This window comes from Chelon labrosus, assembly GCF_963514085.1.
Source record: "Chelon labrosus genome assembly, chromosome: 7".
Classification (NCBI taxonomy): Eukaryota; Metazoa; Chordata; class Actinopteri; order Mugiliformes; family Mugilidae; genus Chelon; species Chelon labrosus.
The window spans coordinates 21851949-21869002 of record NC_140343.1 but is presented as its reverse complement, the minus strand read 5'-3'; the positions used below and the strand labels follow the sequence as shown (position 1 = coordinate 21869002).

At 41.7% G+C, this 17054-nt stretch overlaps 1 protein-coding gene across 1 annotated transcript in view; it reads left to right on the top strand.

Annotated features, from left to right (window-relative positions):
- The window catches only part of crocc2 (ciliary rootlet coiled-coil, rootletin family member 2), a 30270-nt gene extending 13828 nt beyond the window's left edge, over positions 1 to 16442 (top strand). Inside the window, exons 10-36 of the mRNA XM_084548650.1 lie at positions 381 to 477; positions 666 to 755; positions 835 to 969; positions 1076 to 1275; positions 1632 to 1814; positions 2206 to 2350; positions 2437 to 2583; positions 2667 to 2897; positions 5016 to 5209; positions 5649 to 5776; positions 6115 to 6284; positions 6389 to 6568; positions 6820 to 6954; positions 7032 to 7175; positions 9103 to 9341; positions 9462 to 9621; positions 9712 to 9879; positions 10768 to 11152; positions 11245 to 11375; positions 11460 to 11580; positions 11684 to 11847; positions 11932 to 12372; positions 12763 to 12912; positions 12999 to 13190; positions 14215 to 14346; positions 15410 to 15589; positions 15699 to 16442. Of these exons, the coding sequence (XP_084404776.1) occupies positions 381 to 477; positions 666 to 755; positions 835 to 969; positions 1076 to 1275; positions 1632 to 1814; positions 2206 to 2350; positions 2437 to 2583; positions 2667 to 2897; positions 5016 to 5209; positions 5649 to 5776; positions 6115 to 6284; positions 6389 to 6568; positions 6820 to 6954; positions 7032 to 7175; positions 9103 to 9341; positions 9462 to 9621; positions 9712 to 9879; positions 10768 to 11152; positions 11245 to 11375; positions 11460 to 11580; positions 11684 to 11847; positions 11932 to 12372; positions 12763 to 12912; positions 12999 to 13190; positions 14215 to 14346; positions 15410 to 15589; positions 15699 to 15782 (4726 nt within the window). The 3' untranslated portion in view covers positions 15783 to 16442. The remainder of the gene's footprint in view (positions 1 to 380; positions 478 to 665; positions 756 to 834; positions 970 to 1075; positions 1276 to 1631; positions 1815 to 2205; positions 2351 to 2436; positions 2584 to 2666; positions 2898 to 5015; positions 5210 to 5648; positions 5777 to 6114; positions 6285 to 6388; positions 6569 to 6819; positions 6955 to 7031; positions 7176 to 9102; positions 9342 to 9461; positions 9622 to 9711; positions 9880 to 10767; positions 11153 to 11244; positions 11376 to 11459; positions 11581 to 11683; positions 11848 to 11931; positions 12373 to 12762; positions 12913 to 12998; positions 13191 to 14214; positions 14347 to 15409; positions 15590 to 15698) is intronic.
- The last annotated feature ends 612 nt before the right edge of the window (positions 16443 to 17054 follow it).

The window sequence follows — 17054 nt, the reverse complement described above, 5'->3', positions numbered from 1 at the left end:
TTCCCATTCTTTCTACGCCTGAAAGGAAATCCAATTTAATCCCCCAGATGAAACCCCAGAACGTTATATACAGTAGGATATTTTCAGTGAAGTAGAGCTCTTGTCCTGGTATAAAAGAATCAAGTCTTTTGTCCCATCTCCTGTGCATTTCAGTCAGACGACTGCAGTAATGTCAAAGCTTTTGTACTTAGGATCTAAGCTGCTTTTGATCAAGAGTCTTTGTTAATCCCATGATTCTATGTGTGGAATATGATAGTGTTGAGGGTCTAGTAGGAGGAGCGCATGCCAGTCTCTCTCTTTTCAGTGTCTCGGGGATGTGCGTGTATGTTATTTTGCTCCTGGCCCATTTTCATGCTGTTGGTCTGTGTTGGTCTGCCTAGAATCCTGGAATTGACCGACACATTGAAGCACCTCCAGAGCCAGAACAGTGAGAAGGATACAAGCCTAAAAACCATGCAGATCAGTCTGGACAGGATGGTAGGATTCGGGGAACCAGTAGTGGGAGGTTGCAGACAGACTGGTGGTTAGGAGGGCTAAATTGGCTGTAGTCTGGACCTTTGCCATGATGAAGTCCACAAATTCCTAGCATAGAGGGCTGCACTCTGGTAAATGTCAGACGTGCATTATATATGCCGCTTATCCCACTTAAATGGTTTCCTGCACAGGAGACAAGGAGAACAGAGGATAAAGCAGAGATGGAAGTACTCTACACAGAGACTCAAGCCCTCCAAAATATTTTACGTCATATTCACCAGGTCAGAACACTTAAAATCTAAACTGGGCCATTTGTTATCAGATGAGAACATTAATCCTCCCACTCTAATTAATTTCCAGTTGGCTGGCAATGAAGGTGAGAGCTGTGGCTCTGAAAGTATGTCTTCCTCACCTCTCCATGGCCGGCCTCCTTTAAGGAACACAACCCTGATGGCTGTACAGAACGTTCTCACCAAGCACCAGAAACAAGCACAGGTATAACACAATTGTGCATACTTCAGAAAAAACAACAACAACAATATTCTCAACACTTTAACTTACTTGCTTTCTACTTGATTATACATTCAAATGCAAACCACAGGACTTACGTGCACGTTTGGAAGCTGCTCAGGAGCAAGTTGACACACTACGTGATCACCTACAGGAGAAGGATGTTGAGAGGAAAAAGTTGGAGCAGAAGATCCAGGAAGTAAGGAGGGAAAGTCAGGAGGCTAAAAAAACTCTGGAGGATAGTCTCAGAGACAGCAACAGATATCGCTGCTCACTGGAGCTCCTCGCCAGGTACTCCCTGAACAAGCTATTTTTATCCTTTTCATTGATGTGTTGTGACTTTGGTATTTTCATTACAAGGCAAGAGCAAATTTATGAATGTCTGAAAAGTCTGAATTTACCATTATGCCTTAATATTATTATTATATTAAGTAGTGTCCACAGTTTTATGGTTGTTATGCAGATAACCTTCACTTATACACTGGAACGTATCTAAGGTTACTGAGCTACAGTACAGTATTGTACAGGAAGTGTTTTTATGTTATTAAATGTGTTTTGATTTTACTAGAGCTTGAAACCTCTAGTATGATTATCAGAATGATGACTGCTGAACAAGCTTCCTTTCTGTCCTTCTCTATGTCCCACAGTGAGAAAGGGACCTTAGAGAAGCTGATGTCGGGCCTCCAGCAGGAGGTAGACTCCCGGCGTGCCGAGCTGGAGGTATTGCGGAGCTCATCACAGGAACTCCAGAGACAGAGGGACCTCCTGAGGCAGCAAAGGGAGGATCTGGAGATTCAGCTGGCACGCCAACGCACGGAGGCCCAAAGAGGGTACAACATGAGCACACAGAATGACCATTACACAACGCACATCCTGTCAAGCATGATTGTTTTCAAGCTCCGTTTGTTTAGAGTTCAGATCAGTAACACATGTCATTCTACGGCCGGCAATACACCCTGATGACATTTGGATGAAAATGTAAATGATTTACATAGCATTACTCCACTCATGCAAGAGCGATGCTTTTTTCCTCCTTGTCAGAGTTTCTTTTGCTAAAAAATTTGATTAGCTGAGAACTGGAGCAGGACATGCGATATAGCAAAAAAAAGAAAAACTCCCTCAGCCTCTGTGTTCTGGCCTTTGGCACCAGCATTTAAGGGACCGTGTGTGAGACAAAGAAACACTAAGAGTGTTTTATATGTGATACTTTTTGCATTTCAGTGAGAGGAGTCTTCAGGAGCTTGAAGGGAAGCACTCAGATCTCCGCAGGGAATTTGTTACAATGAAGGAGTCTCTGAGTCAAATCACCCTGCAAAAAGAGGTGTTGGAGGATGACAAGGCCAGCCTTGCTCTGGCTCTCACGAAGGTAAACTGTGTTACTAACCTGGCTATCCTGGTGTGTCTCTGAAGGTCTCGACAGTTTACAGTTTACCTTCATTATTCCCCTCACAGATGGAGACTCAAAGTGCTGCACAGGAGTTTGCTCTCACCAGAATGCAGAATCAAGAGGCTGCCCTAAAAGATTCCCTCGCCAAAATGACTGCCCTTAATGAAGGCCTGGCCAAAGACAAGGTGGAGCTCAACCGTGTTCTTCTGCAGGTCAGTAGCTGTGAACTCTCTATGTATAACATGAATGTAGGCAGAGGACATAAAAGAAGTGAAATATGTTGGTTTCCTTCCAGACTGAAGGGGAGAAGACAGAGCTTGGTGAGCGTAGGCGGGAAGCTGAAGTGGAGCGGGCAGCAGCCAGAGAGGACGTAGCACGAACTCAAAAGGAGATGATGAATCTCCTTGCTGAGAAACAAGCCCTGGAGAGCTCACATAGCCACTTACAAGATCTCTGCCAAAAGCTAGAAGCAGAGCTGAGTCTCCTGCAGAAGGAGAAAGCTCAAGCCCTGGAGAAGCACTCCCAGGTCAGAGACCCACAGCCATGTGTACTCCTCCTTGCTCCCATCACATGGGAGAACTATGTTGATGTTATTAATAGCTTTCAGCAGGTTCATGGAGCCTGTTGTCACATTAAAATGTATAGGAGGTCCAGGAAACATCTGCCATGTTTTTTTTCTTTCAAATTGTATATGAAGAGCAGTTTGAGCCTGTGCTTTATGAGTAACTTGGGACATAACAAGCAGAGGATCTTCAGGAACAAATGTGAGCTAGAAAAGATAAATAGATAGACATATATCCAATGGGGTTTTAGTGAAAGCACCAATAAATTAACACCTAAAGTATTCCCCTTCTTCCTCAGCGGATCCAGATCTGTTTTGTCCCCTAAAGAATGAAAAGAATTCCTTCCTGTTTTTTATTATCTGTTCTGAATGTGAAACTTGAATATCCATGTTGACCTGAGCTAGAATATAACAAACTTAAACAATTTGACAAATTCCATTTAAACATTTTCAGATAACTTATCCTTACAAATGAATCTGCCTTGAATAAAACAAGCCCTGGATTGGCCTCCAATGCACTAGGCTCATGTTTTATCCCCTTAAGCGGTGCTGCTCACATCCATAACATTGGTGTAACTCATCCACTTTAATATTTACCTAAGGAGAGGCTGAAAGACATTGTGCACTAATATTTAGTCAGTGTGAGTTCATATTAGTGTGATCCAGAATCAAATTACAGTGATTGTTGATTTTCAAATATTTTTTGCAGCGAAATATTAGATGTTGCAGGGGGTCATTATATATGGTATATAGTGTGATGAGGAGCCAGTAACGGGTGCAGAATATCAGTAAAGTAGCAAATCCATTTTGAGAGCTTACAGATTGTACCAAACATCTTAAAATGCTGATTGGCAGCTGCTTTCCAAAAACAAGAAGAAGAAGATGATAAAAGTATGTATTTTTTTCTGTATCAGAATAGAAATACCCCTTTGTTTGATAAAAATTACAAGTAAAGGTATATTAAGGTATTTTTGAACTATAATGGAAAATTCTTTCCTGAACACTCACAACACTTTTATGCCTGCACACTAAATATGAGGCTTATAGGGATTGTTTTAAATAGCATAATGACAAGCCTGGATTTCTTGGAAAGTTTAACAGAGTTTAAAATAATCCGTTTCACGGATCCAGTCACTGTTTGAAATGTTTCTCATTTCATGCTGAAATTATACACAAAAAGATAAGGTTTTTATGCGGGGGTTTATTGTCAGTACTGTCTCTTGGCAGTCCCATTAGAGCTTTGCCTTCAGTGGGAGGTTGACAGTTAAGTAACAAAGATTCCAGGAATTAACTGCATCCAAGCAAGAAAATTGTTCCAGCACATAAACCACCATATAATCACAAAATGTTGTTTTCACACTTTGTATTTTGTGGGGATTAAGGTATAAATATTTGGCCAGGGTCAAGATAACTGTTTCCCTTTGCATCCACTCCTTATACTTTCTGGTTGTAGCCCTGCATACTGTAGCATACAGATATGAAAGCCTAACTCTCTGAAAGGAACAATATAAGTGCAATAATATGGTAATCAGTCATATTTTCATCAACACGTGCAGTTGCCATTGACAGTTACCTGATTCAGTTAACAGTTCAGTGACATTCTGAAAGATGGATTCTAGGTGAAGGCCTCTAAGCTCAGGAATCTAACAAATGGTGAAGCAGCAAGTTATCACCATATTCACAGACCCTTATTTTTATTTGTAGATATTGTGGTGGACCACAGTGATCTGCATGTCAAATTCCACCAATAATTTTTGTTTAGCTTCTCTATTTAATTTTTTATGGCTCTAAAGCTCCTATATGCTGGCACAAACCATTTAATATTTGTTTAATGTATGCCTCATGACCGCAGAGGTCTATGTAGAGTTCAGTAGTCGTACAGAGACTGTGGCTACATAAAATATAAAAACTGGATGATTTATTCTAATTTCTGGCAGGTTATTCCTCCTCATGAAAAATTATTTTGTCATGATTCTTTTATATATAGTACAGACTATATTTGAATGTGTAAAATGATATACGGTATCATAGGAGCTTGAAGGAAAAGTTTTCATGTTGTTTTCTTTTGTAACTGATCTCCAGGTCAGGAGGCAAATGCAGACTGTGACAGAGGAGCTGTGTGCGTGCAGGAAGGAGCTTGAGACACAGACCACAGCCATAAAGAAGGCTATCCATGACAGGGAGGAGCAAGCCAAGGACAAGGCAGCTCTGGACGTCAAGTTAAACTCTGCTGACCGAAAGGCCTGTGGTCTCACGCAGGAGCTGGTTGCACTGAGGTCTGAGTGTGTTTCTGTATGTGTGTATTTGTTTGGTCTGACCTCTTGAATCTTTGGGACAAATTCAAATTTCAAACCAGTTCTCCCAGTTTGTTTGCAGCAGTTGCTGACTCTATATGTATCTGTAATGTTTAGATTAAGGGTGTAAGAATGAATGTCAATACAGTTTCCTCAAAAGCATCATAATCAACCCTATGTGTATGTGTGTATGTTTGTTTAAGTAGAAGTGACTGCCATTGTGTATTAAGGGTCATTTTCACTTTTTACACACATTTTATTTTCTCAAGCACAGCAAGTCTCAAGTAACAAGAGTCTTTAAGTAACGTGGTTTTATTTGGAAACTGTGCTCATGATGGATTATTGGATTTTATGACCTTCCACACCTAGAGGTTCAAAGGTATTTTTTCAGAGCTCAAACCACTTTACTGCTGTGTTCCAGAGCAGAGAAGGAGTCCCTGGAGACAACTCTATTTGAGAGCCAGGAGTTTGCCTCGTCTCTGGAGTCCGAGTGCACCAGGTTGGAGGGGGAGAGGCGCAGCTTGCTCCTAGCTAACGAGGCTTTGACGCGTGAGTAGCCCCCTCCCTCAGAGACCCCACTGTTTTCTGTGCCAAACCCCTTGGCCGTGAAGCCTCTCCAACAGCCCACTAGAGATCCATATTTCAGCTGTGAGATCTGCAACAGCTGGGCTAGAGCATTACCGGAGATGCTTTCTCAGCTGACAAGGGTCAAACCACTCCATACAAACATACATGGATCAGATAAGTGGTGTTGATCGAGCGTGTTCCGTGAATGAGTATACATTATAAGCAAAACTCCAAATAACAGCTTGATCATGGATCATCATTTGTTTGTGAACATTGTCTACATGTGTAACAGGGGTATGTGCATCCATTTATTTGTGCAGGTGATGCTGCTCAGATGCGTGGAGATGCTGAACGGCAGTTTGCACAAGCTGCACAAGAGCAGAGTAAGGTGAAGGAGAAGCTTGCTCAGGTGGAGAGGAATGCCCTGCTAACCCTGAATAATAGAGAGCAAATTCACAGAGAGCAGCTAGAAGCTGAACACCAGCAAAAGGTACAGTATGACTTGGTTGGTTTCATTGGCTCTCACAAAATGAAATCAGACACTTCAGTTGTCTATTAACTAATTAGAATTGAGTGTGTGTTTGTGTATATAAGGAGCAGCAGTGCGCTGAGCTGACGGTTCAGCGGGAGCATGCTGAGGAGCAGCTGCGCAGGCAGTGTGAGGAGCTGCGTGTGCACAGCCAGAAGGAGCTGCAGCAGGTGCATGAGGAACTGGCCAAGCTGCAGCAGGATTTCAGCCAAAGCCTCCTGCAGGCTGAGAGTGAAAAGCAGCAGGTGTGTGAGGTGTTGATAGATATGTATTGTTTTTTAGATTGGTTGTGAACCTTAAAATATTGAAGTCCCAAGTTTTGTCATTACAATTAGGCGTGTGTGTCTATCAAAAGTTACATGAGAACGCTGATAAGGCTTACCATGGAGCTTTATCTATGCATGATAGTTTCAGTAGTTTCAGTTCAGGACGCGGTGGCCAGAACAACTTTTTTTTATCTGTATATAAATTCTCCTGACCTCACTGTTGTGACCAGGCTTTGTCTATGAAGGAGGCAGAGAAGGCTGTTCTCACAGAGAAGCTTGCATCCTTACGGCAGGACTTGGCCACAGCAGACATGGAGATGGAACGAATGCAAAGGGAGGCGCTTAGCAAACAGGAGCAAGACAAGGTAAAAATATGACAGTCACACTTTTCTTGATCTGTGCATTTAATTCAGCTAACAATTTTTGTCATTGTACGTTCCAGAATACGATGGCTGTCCTTCAGTCTGAGCTTCAAGACTTGCGGAATCAGTTTGAAGAGTCTTTGAACTCCCATCAGAGTACCAAAAAGAGTTTAACTGCACAGGTCAGGGAGTTGGACCAACAGAGAGAACATGCGCAACAGGAGGTGAAAACGTTTAAAAACATTTTACAGAATTTCTCTTTAACATAAACATCATGCATCAGTGAGACTAGTACATAATAATATCTGTTACAATGATGACTCATACAGATCATCTGACAAATCACAGATTATATAGGGTGGATGTTGCTAGATAGATGGTAGAGGTTGTTTGTACAGTAGGATCATAGAAACGAATAGGAAATTGCAGGCTTGTTTGGCTTGGCGTAGAATGGGAGACCTTTGATCTGTGTCTGCTGTGAGGGAGGGTTTGCACCAATTAGTACCAGTGTTGAAGGGGGCCCATTAACCATAGCCCTATGTTGACACTGGCCAGTGTCACAGAGCTTTACTAGCATCACGGTGCCATCAGGTGCACAGTGCACAGAGCCAAATCCTACAAGGTGAGTGGTGAGGTGTCCCCTCTTAAGACTCCTACTCAGCTCTCATTTTCTGTGTCCTATTCCTGTCAAGCATGCTGGAGGAAAAATTTGTTCTGTTGACCTTAATATAAACATAAAAGTGCAATTAGAGACTATAATTTTGGCCAAGTGACATACCCCTCTGAGCCAAATGAGAGTCGTAAATCTCATCTCTTGGGGTTGCTTGAGGTCAGGATTCCAGGCGCAGGGTCTCTGGGCGTTTTAGTGAAATAACAAGCTCACACTCACCTCATTAAGATGTGACTGCAGAGTTGTAAGGGCCTCACCATGCATTGATTTAAAAGCCTGGTTTCCCTGGAAATGGGGATTGTTTATCAGAGTGGAACTTTTTGGTTTCAATTAAAAAGCAGAAATTAAGGTCATCCTGTCTTCACACTGTCTCCTTAGTCTTGTCAAAATATAGTGAATGAGGATGTGTGGAGCTGGAGCTGAAGAGTTTTGAGGTTTGGTCAGCCCTCCCTACCATATATCACGTCAGACTTCAGCAACGCTGTCATATTTGGCTGCCACCCCCACTCGTTTCCTTGTTTGATTATTTTCACTAATCCCATCTCAGGATTCTCATGTCAGTTACAAAGCAGAAGTGAGAATGTGTGACAAAGAACTAGAAAGCATGACAGAAGGAGAAAGCAAGGGGAATGAGGGAAAACGAGAGAGGGGAGGATATGGTCCCTGGTACCATAATATGAAATCAAAGTTTGAGTTAACCCCTTGTCTAAATAAGCCAGTGGGAGAGTGTTTATTTTCTCCCTTGCAGCAGCGAGAGGCTGGCTCCACTGGGACTCCAGGTCCCCCACTCCCATCCACATAACACAACACTGCTGCCCTCATATTCTCTGCCCTTCTCCTCTGCTCCCCAACCCAGAAAATCTGATAAAATAAAGTATAATTGGCCAGATCAGCACTGGCTTGTTTTTTCTCACATTAGAGTTTATGAGAAGGAACCATCTTGTGTGGCCGCTAAACATAACACCCTTCTTCCTCCTCATCCTCCCACTTTCGCTCCTCTCCCTACCAATTCACAGGGGGGCTGCTAGTTATCATGCAGCTCTCTGTGGATTCTTTACACAGCGAGAAGCAAAGAGGAGGTGGGGAGAGACCGCACCTGGCTATGGGCCCAACTCGCTCTTATCTGTATCCAGATAAACTTGGGCCTCCCTGCTTCTCTCGCTATACACACCAGGTTGCCACAGAACGAAATTTAGGTCATAGAGTATGTTAAGATTGGGCACATGGTACTTAAAATAGGAGATGTTGAGGTTTAGCTTTCAAACAGTGTGCTGCTCTCATTCATTATCTGATCCAAACTTTACAGGATGATGGATTTTTTTTAGCAAATAAATTCTCAATTGGACAGTCAAGAGGAACAAAGACAAATGAACCCTCTAACTGATCATTATTTTACCTTGTTTGCAGTTAATCTATAGGGCCTGTTAATTTACCCTCACTGTTATATCATATCTTTATTTCTCTGTAATTTGTTCATGAAGTTGGATGGCCTTCGTCGACAGCTGCAGGAGGCAGAGGATGGACTTATAAAAGGGAAAAGAGAGTTGATTGAGGCTCATAGAGAGCTTCAGGACTGTGCACAAGAGCGGGACAACTTACGAAAAGAAGCACTGGAGCTGAGAAGGCTCTTGGGTGATGAGACCAGAGAAAAAGAGGCCATCCAAGGCTCTAACCAGGAGCTAAGAGTTTTCATCAAGAGAGCAGAGAGTGAAAACAGCAGGTAAAGGTGACTGCAGATTTCCTGTCAAGCCTGTTGTTGACTGTCGAGTAACAATGGATATTGTGATATTCTGTCTTCTGTATAATGTATCTATCCGTGTTGTCAATATATCTTGACTAGCTTGAGACGAGCTGTTGAGGAGAAGGAGCAGAAAGTGGCCGTCTTAGAGGAATGTAAGAGCTCAATGCACCAAGAGGCAATCCTTTTACGGAGCAGTATGAGGGAGCTGGAGAAGTCTCGTCTCCAGGCACGCAGGGAGCTACAGGAGCTGCGTAGACAGGTGAAAGATTATTGAGGTCAATGGTTTCCAACTGATTTACTTTAAATAAAGAATTCCTTCAACTTGTGTGTGCTATGTTAATGTGAACAGGTAAAGGTTCTTGAAGGTGAAAGCAGCCGGCAGAAACAGGAACTGCAAGAGCTTCAGGCACGGTTATGTCAGGAGGAGCAGAAGGAGGAGGAGGCACGTTGTGAGGCTTTCTCTCTCAAGCAGAGAGTACTGGAGTGTGAGGCTGGCAGGGAAGCAGCGCTTAATGAGGTAGAAGGCCTTAAGGAATTAGTCTGCTATCAACATGCCAGAGCAAACTTTTCAACCTTGGCATTCACACTTGAATACTTGTCATACTCATGCAGAGACTAGAGAGCATGGATCATAACACACTGTACATTTTACTGTAGCACTGATGAGTTTTTTAATAGTTTAGTAAGTACAACTGAACAACACTAAATGAAAGAGAACTACAGCTCCATGTGTTAGTTTACTTAATAGTGTAGCAAAACACAAACAGTCTTTTTACCCTACAAAATGTAGATATTATCTTTTCTTTCCTGTCGCCTAGTTTTTAGGGTCCCGTATTCTGACCCCGTGGTGTCTATGTGTTGATAACTGGATATGTTATACATTGGACGTTGGGTTATGTTTTTTTTTCCAACCAAAAATAACAATGTCTTTACACAGCCCTGAAGAAGAGAAGCTCTAAAGTGTTGGGTCAGGTTTCCACAATATATTGTTGAACTCCTGTAAGTTCTTATGATGACTTATTATTTAGAAAGTATTTTTAGGCCTTATCCACTGAAGTCAACAAGCCTGTCATCTCAAAACACATTAACTTTTGACAGAGCCACATCCATCTTCTCTACAACATTGAATGTCAACCATGCGTGTCAGCACGTCTTCATGGAATTCAACTATATTGTTATTAATCCCTGTTTTTCAGACTCTTGTTGGAACTATGTTCACCTCCTTGTCCACATTTCTGCAAATAAATTTAAACACAACTACATATAAATATGCTAAATATAGGCAACTCTCAACAAAACAATAATTTTAGCAAGTAATTTGACTATCATGTAGACCTTGATTAGCAAGTGGTGTATTCATAGTCTGACTGAAGTGGGCTTTCACACTCTGCATGTGTTTGCACAGGTTGCAGGTCTGCAGTGTCGTTTGATGGAACTGGAGTCAGCGGAACAGCAGAACCAAGAGTTGCTGCGGGAAAAAGAAGCTTTTCAACTTCAGATTGACAAGAAACACAGAGAAACCACTGCCCAGTTGGAGGCAGCGCTGGAGGACACCAGGACACAGGTGAAGGAACTCTCCGAGCAGGTTGGTCTTGCTGAAAACAAAGCACTGGGCCTGGAAGAGCAACTCGGTCTAAGTGATGCCAGATGCAGGGACCTGGAGCTCAAACTGGCAGGACTGTATTCAGCTCTGCGCCGCACTGTTGGCATCAACCATACAAAGCTTTCTGACAAACTTGTGTCACGAAGACGGTCTTCCTCTCCATGGAGAGGCCACTTGTGGATTAAAGGTACAGTCAAGCAATTTCATAATAGGGAATCATGCTGTCATGTTTGTAACTGGAAAAAGGGAGATGAATTAATGCGTTTGGCCTCTGGTCAGGAGGAGAGGGTGTGACAGACGGATCTGCATTGTCCATGTCTCCTGGTGAAGAAAAAGAGCCTAATGTGGAATCAGTGCACGCAGCCTTACGGGAATTTCAACAAGAACTCAGGGTTGCACAAAGAGAAAGGGTACGTTTAAGTCTTAATTACTAACCTCAAATTATGATTTTATTGGTATTTTTTACACCTAAACATTACCTGTTCCTCCTCCAGGATGAAGCCAAGTCTCAGATAGTCAGTCTAAATCAACATGTCACAGAACTCAAAGGCAGGCAGGATAAATCAGCCACCCAACTGCTACAGCTACAAAGATCCTTGAAGCAATCAGAGGAGGGTAAAAATACAGCCTATCCGTACACATAAGTGATCAGTTTTTGTTTGTTTAGAGTAGCAATATACTGTATTCAAACATATTTCATATTTACATGTTCTTTCAGGAAAACGGGAGATGGCAGAACGATGGCATAAGGCGCACACTTCCCTTTCCCTGCAGGAAGAAGTTGCAAATCGCATAGAGAGGGAGAAGAGAGGCCTTGAGGAGGAAATCGCTCAACTCAGAGCAAGTTTGCAAGCTGCTCAGACTGAGTCCAGGGAACTACAGGTGTGTAAAAGGCAAAGATATTTTTAGAGAAATGCTGTACAACATCTTTGAGAATAAGAAAATCCTGTCTCAATTCCTGTCTAGGACAAGTTGGAGATCTCACATGGGTTAGAATCATCTGCTATTGCAGAACACCGGAAGCTGAAAGAATCTCTAGAGGCAGCTGAAAGCAGGGTGAGTCGCTTGGAGCTCTCCCAACGCACACTTGAGGGTGAGCTACAGAGAGCACAGCTGAGAGCAGCAGAGTTGGATGCGGAAGTGGGGGCATTGCAGGAGAGACTGACAGACCTGAGGCGGAAGCTGGGTGAGAGCGAAGACCGGTGTGCAGTGCTGAGGGTCAGTGAAGAGAAGCTGGCGACGTCTCTGGCTCGAGCTGAACAGCATGAGAGCCAGCTGAGAGAGCAGATTCACAAACTGTCAAACACCCTCAGTGACAACAGGACCAACACTGGAGCCCTACAGGAGCAAATAACACAGCTGCAGAGGGCTCTGACTGTTAGTGAGCAGGACCGAAGGCTGCTGCAGGTACACTCTGTCACTTTGGTGCAATTAGTATATGCTGCATATGGAAGGTATAGGTGAAAAACATTTATTAAAGACACAGGAAACAAATCATGTGTTCAGTGTGTATTTCAAATGTTTAAACATGTCTTTTCATCCCAACACAAAAGTGTTTGATTGAATCTTCAAAATTAGGTTAATCAGATTTATAGTGCAGCTATTGCATGCAGCCTTCACTTGTTCTTTCTGGACCTCAGAAACTGTCGGTGTTAGTTTGAGACTGCATTTAAAAAAGAAAATACAATTGGCTTTAAATTTGCTCGAAAGCCTTTGGTTCAATTAAATGTGATACTAGTTGATTCTATGTTTTGTTGATGCTAATGCTCATTGTATAGGGTATGCGTGTGCCCACAGGAACGTCTTGATAAAACACGAGACGCTCTGTCAGAGACTAAGAGGCAGAACCACACACTCACAGAGCAGACTCAGAACCTTCAAAGAGACCAAGAGGACTCAGAACTTAAAAGTTCTGAGCTGGAGAAAAACATCAGGACACTGAAGGAGGTGAGTCACACTGTTAAAGTGTAACTAAATAAAGGTGCAAAGGTTGAGGCTCTGTTTTGATGTATGGTTGATCGACTGTGTCCCAGACCCTGAAGCAACAGCGGGAGGCTGAACTGCAAACCTCCCAGCAGCTGCAGAGAGAGAAGGAGGAACTTCAAGACAAGGTCATCAGTCTTCAGAGCTCTGTGCAAAAGCTACAGACTGAGAGAGCAGAGATGGAGAGAGTGCTGACACGCCTCAGGAAAGACAAGTCTGCCCTGAGGAAGACACTGGAGAAGGTTAGCTGAATTATCTACTGTAAAACAATGGTTCTCATTTAAGGAGGAACAACTACATGTGCATTACTTCACCTAAACGTCCCAAGATGAATACCCATATTCTATATAATTAGTTCACACTGTTATTATTCTGTGTTTACAGTCATAAGATTTACTAATTGGACATTATATACAAGAAAATGAATGCCTTAATGTATTAGTTACATAGATTTCTTACAAATACTGTGTTTACTGTATTACATTTTATGTATCCCTCCTTCTCTTAAATTTGCTGCAGAATTACTCCAGTAGATGTAAAATTGCTCCTGCAAAAACTCAGGAGTCTTAGCAAACACAAATGAAAGTTGATGCAATAGTTACACAGTAAACCAGCATAAAAATAAGAGTACAGCTTCATATATACGGTTTAAAAATACATTTACTTTGAGCTGTGATTCATATGTAGTCATACTGGCAAGGAGAAGTGATTACATAATGTCAAAAAGCAAAATGTTTAATGTTTTTTTCACCAAAACATTAAACTACTTTTGGTCAGTAGAGCTAAAAATGTTTGGGCTGAATATGAGGTCGAAAATCTGAAATACAATACAAACCACAATTGGCTTCAAATGTAATTAAAGCATCTTAAAGTCAATTCTACAACTGCTGGAAGGCTGGTTATGAAAGCATCCAGGAATGACGTAATATGTGTTTAGTGTTGGTCAGAAGCCCTGTTGTCATATTCTGGACCCAGCGAAGGCCGACGGTTTCAGAAGCTTTAAGACACATAAATGAGCAGAAACATTAATCCTTGCAGCAGAAGATAATTTGAACAGTTTTATTGTTTTGTAATTTAGTAAAGTTATTTCCTTGAATTTCTTCATTCGTACAAAGTGATCCTGAAGTGATGGAAACATGTAGGTGGACTGTGAGAACCAAGCGGCTCTGTGCTTGGTTTCTGGGACGCACATTACAGGAAGGCACATGAGTGCAGAACAATCATGGTGAAGTCGTTCACATTATGTCACCCTTGTGCTGTTGTCAGGTGGAGATGGAGAGGCTGAGGAAGGAGGAGGAGGGAGTGTCTATAGCCAGAGTGAGAGAGCAGTTGGAGCAGACAGTCGGCACCATGGATCAAGAGCTGGCTGAGAAGCAGAACCTTGTGGATGCTCTGCAGGTGAGAGTCCAGCAGATTATAGCGAGGAATGATACGGGGATTGCACTGTGGAGGCAGTGGGAATGATATTGAATGGGCCCGAACAAATAAAATATGTAAACAAACATTTATCACTGAAATACATCACTATTAATGAGTTGCGCACATTCTGATGGTCAATCAGGGTAAGTTGCATAAAGACACCAGATAGCATAAAGAAGAAAATTACAACTTATTACAACATCACATCAGATAACAAATGACCTAAATTTGACATTATCACATAAGCACAAACTGGTATTGCATCTTTAAAGTAGTAATTACCTGTTTTATATGTACACTGCATCTTTTAATTATTATTTCATTATCATTCATCTCTCAGTGGACTTGGCTCCATGACAGCCCAGTTACATTTTTGTAAAAACTTCTTCTGTTTCAATGTAATTTTATTTTGTAGAACTTGTTTTTGCTTTTTCTGACCTAAAACAGTCGTCAGACACAGGAACCATTTCTTCACACAAGCCATTACTCTGCTGAACAGTCAGGCGAAGATAATCCACCTCCAACAGCAAATCACCTACCTTTAAAACAGACTATTATCGTACTTATATTCATATTACATTTTAATAGCAGTCTTCTTAACTTATTGCTAATGTAAAAATACGTCCTGCAGATGTACCGTTACGTTTCATTGTAAGTATAATGTACGTACTTATTCATCCAGCACACCTTTACATTCAAGTCTGTTAAATGGTATATATAACAGTCTTGTCCAAACCGTCTTTATACAATATATATCCCACTTGTTTTTTGTTTTTTTTTATCATTTTCTTACCTATCATACCTAAATACTATTCAAGTACACTGAAAGCAACATGTAAGCAGAGTCAAATTCTTTCTGTGTCGTCTAGTTGAAGTGGCTTAGTTTAAGAAAACTGGTGAACTCTGGTTGAAGATCCTCGGTTTGCCACTTATCTCTATCACTGATTACAACTAGAGACAACAACATAAGAAAAAAAATTCAGACCCTTATCTCTCCTACAGTCCATGTTCATTTATGTAAACTTATGTGACCCGTCTTCAGGCTCAACTTTCCCAACTGGAGCACTCTCATGCACAGCGCCTCCTGGAGGTGACAGCCCGCCATCACCAAGAGTTAGACTTGGAGACGGATCGTCTGAGAGACAGTCAGCTCCAAGCAGAGCAGGCACTAGAAACCAGGGAGAAGGCTCATCGCCAGAGGGTCAAATGCCTGGAGGAACAGGTATTATAATACTAATTGTAATTCTGTCCCCTTCCTATTGTACTGTACATTAAGCTCCATGTTTTATGACACGCCATCAACTCATTTTCTAACTTTTAACTTTTTATAGGTGCTAACTCTCAAAGAGCAGCTTGATCAGGAGACAAGAAGACGGCAGGCTTATTTCAATCAGATGCTCCAGCCTGGTGTGTAGGCATAGACAGTGAAGTATGTAGCACCTCTGCCTTCTTCATTCACTGTTCCTCTGGCAGCTTCCCAACAACATTATGCTTCCAGCTACATCCACATGTGGAATCACACGCACAGAAAACACACTCCCAAGGCGTTCACTCCCACCCTGCACATGTGCACTCAGGATTACATTAATCTGCAAGAAAACTCAACAACAACAAACAATGAGTGTTTTGTTTAGAAGTGAACTGGATGTGCCAAATTGTTTTAAGGATTTCCTCTGGCTCGCTACAGTTGGCGTATCTAAGTCTGCTGTGTCATTTTTTTTTAGGAAACAATGTGATGAAAGGTTTCCTTGGTTGGTGCTTACTTTTACTCTTATAATTGTTTGTATACTCATTTATCACATTGATCATGTACCAATTTTATATGTCATAATCATTATTTTTGTACCCTAATGAGATTATAAGTGTAGATCAAAATATTTTGAATAATTGTTTGCAGATTTCAAATGATTTTCCTGGTGCTGGTGTGTATTATTGTTTTAGGCTGTGATAAAGACCCTGTAGTGGATCTCAGTCTTGGACGTTTATTATGTGTTGTATTTGATTCAATCAAGTTTAGTGTGTCCAAAAATTGTGATTGTTTTCAATAAATCAAAGAGTATATCAGAGCACAATTACAGTGTTGTTTTAACAAAAAACTTTGGGATTCAATAATGAGTGATGATTATTCTTCTGGCCACACAACCTTGTTTATGGAAAGTTTTCTGTGAGCTTCGTGAAGGACAGCACTGCCTTTTTATGGCATGTGAGTTTGAGCATTTGGTTCGCACCATTAAAAGCCTTTGTGGATTTAGTGTTGTGTGTGAGAGAATGACCTTCGCTCTCTGTTGCCAGTGCTGTCTTCAGTGTTTTCTTTCAAAGATAGTTGCAGACTCCAGGGTCTGTGGGGATCATTATTCTTTGAAAGTTTCCCTGGCAAATCTCCTGTAATCCTTCACAGCCCTGGAATATGGAGATAATGTGTGATCTTCCATTTGCTGATTAGAAACCACAACTGTGTTGTCTTTTCCATGATGGATGTTTTCAATCATACCTACATCTACTTTGTGTAAGTAACCTAAAAGCCAGCAGCTCTTTTGCTTTCTTTCTTTCCTTTGAGCAGCATACTTTCTGTACAGTTTATTTTCACAGCAGTACACATGCATGTCTTCTCACTGTGTAACATAGCATGCCTTGGTAACTGCACATAGTAGGAGTTTCACTGAAAGGGGAAAATCTTGTCAGAGTTT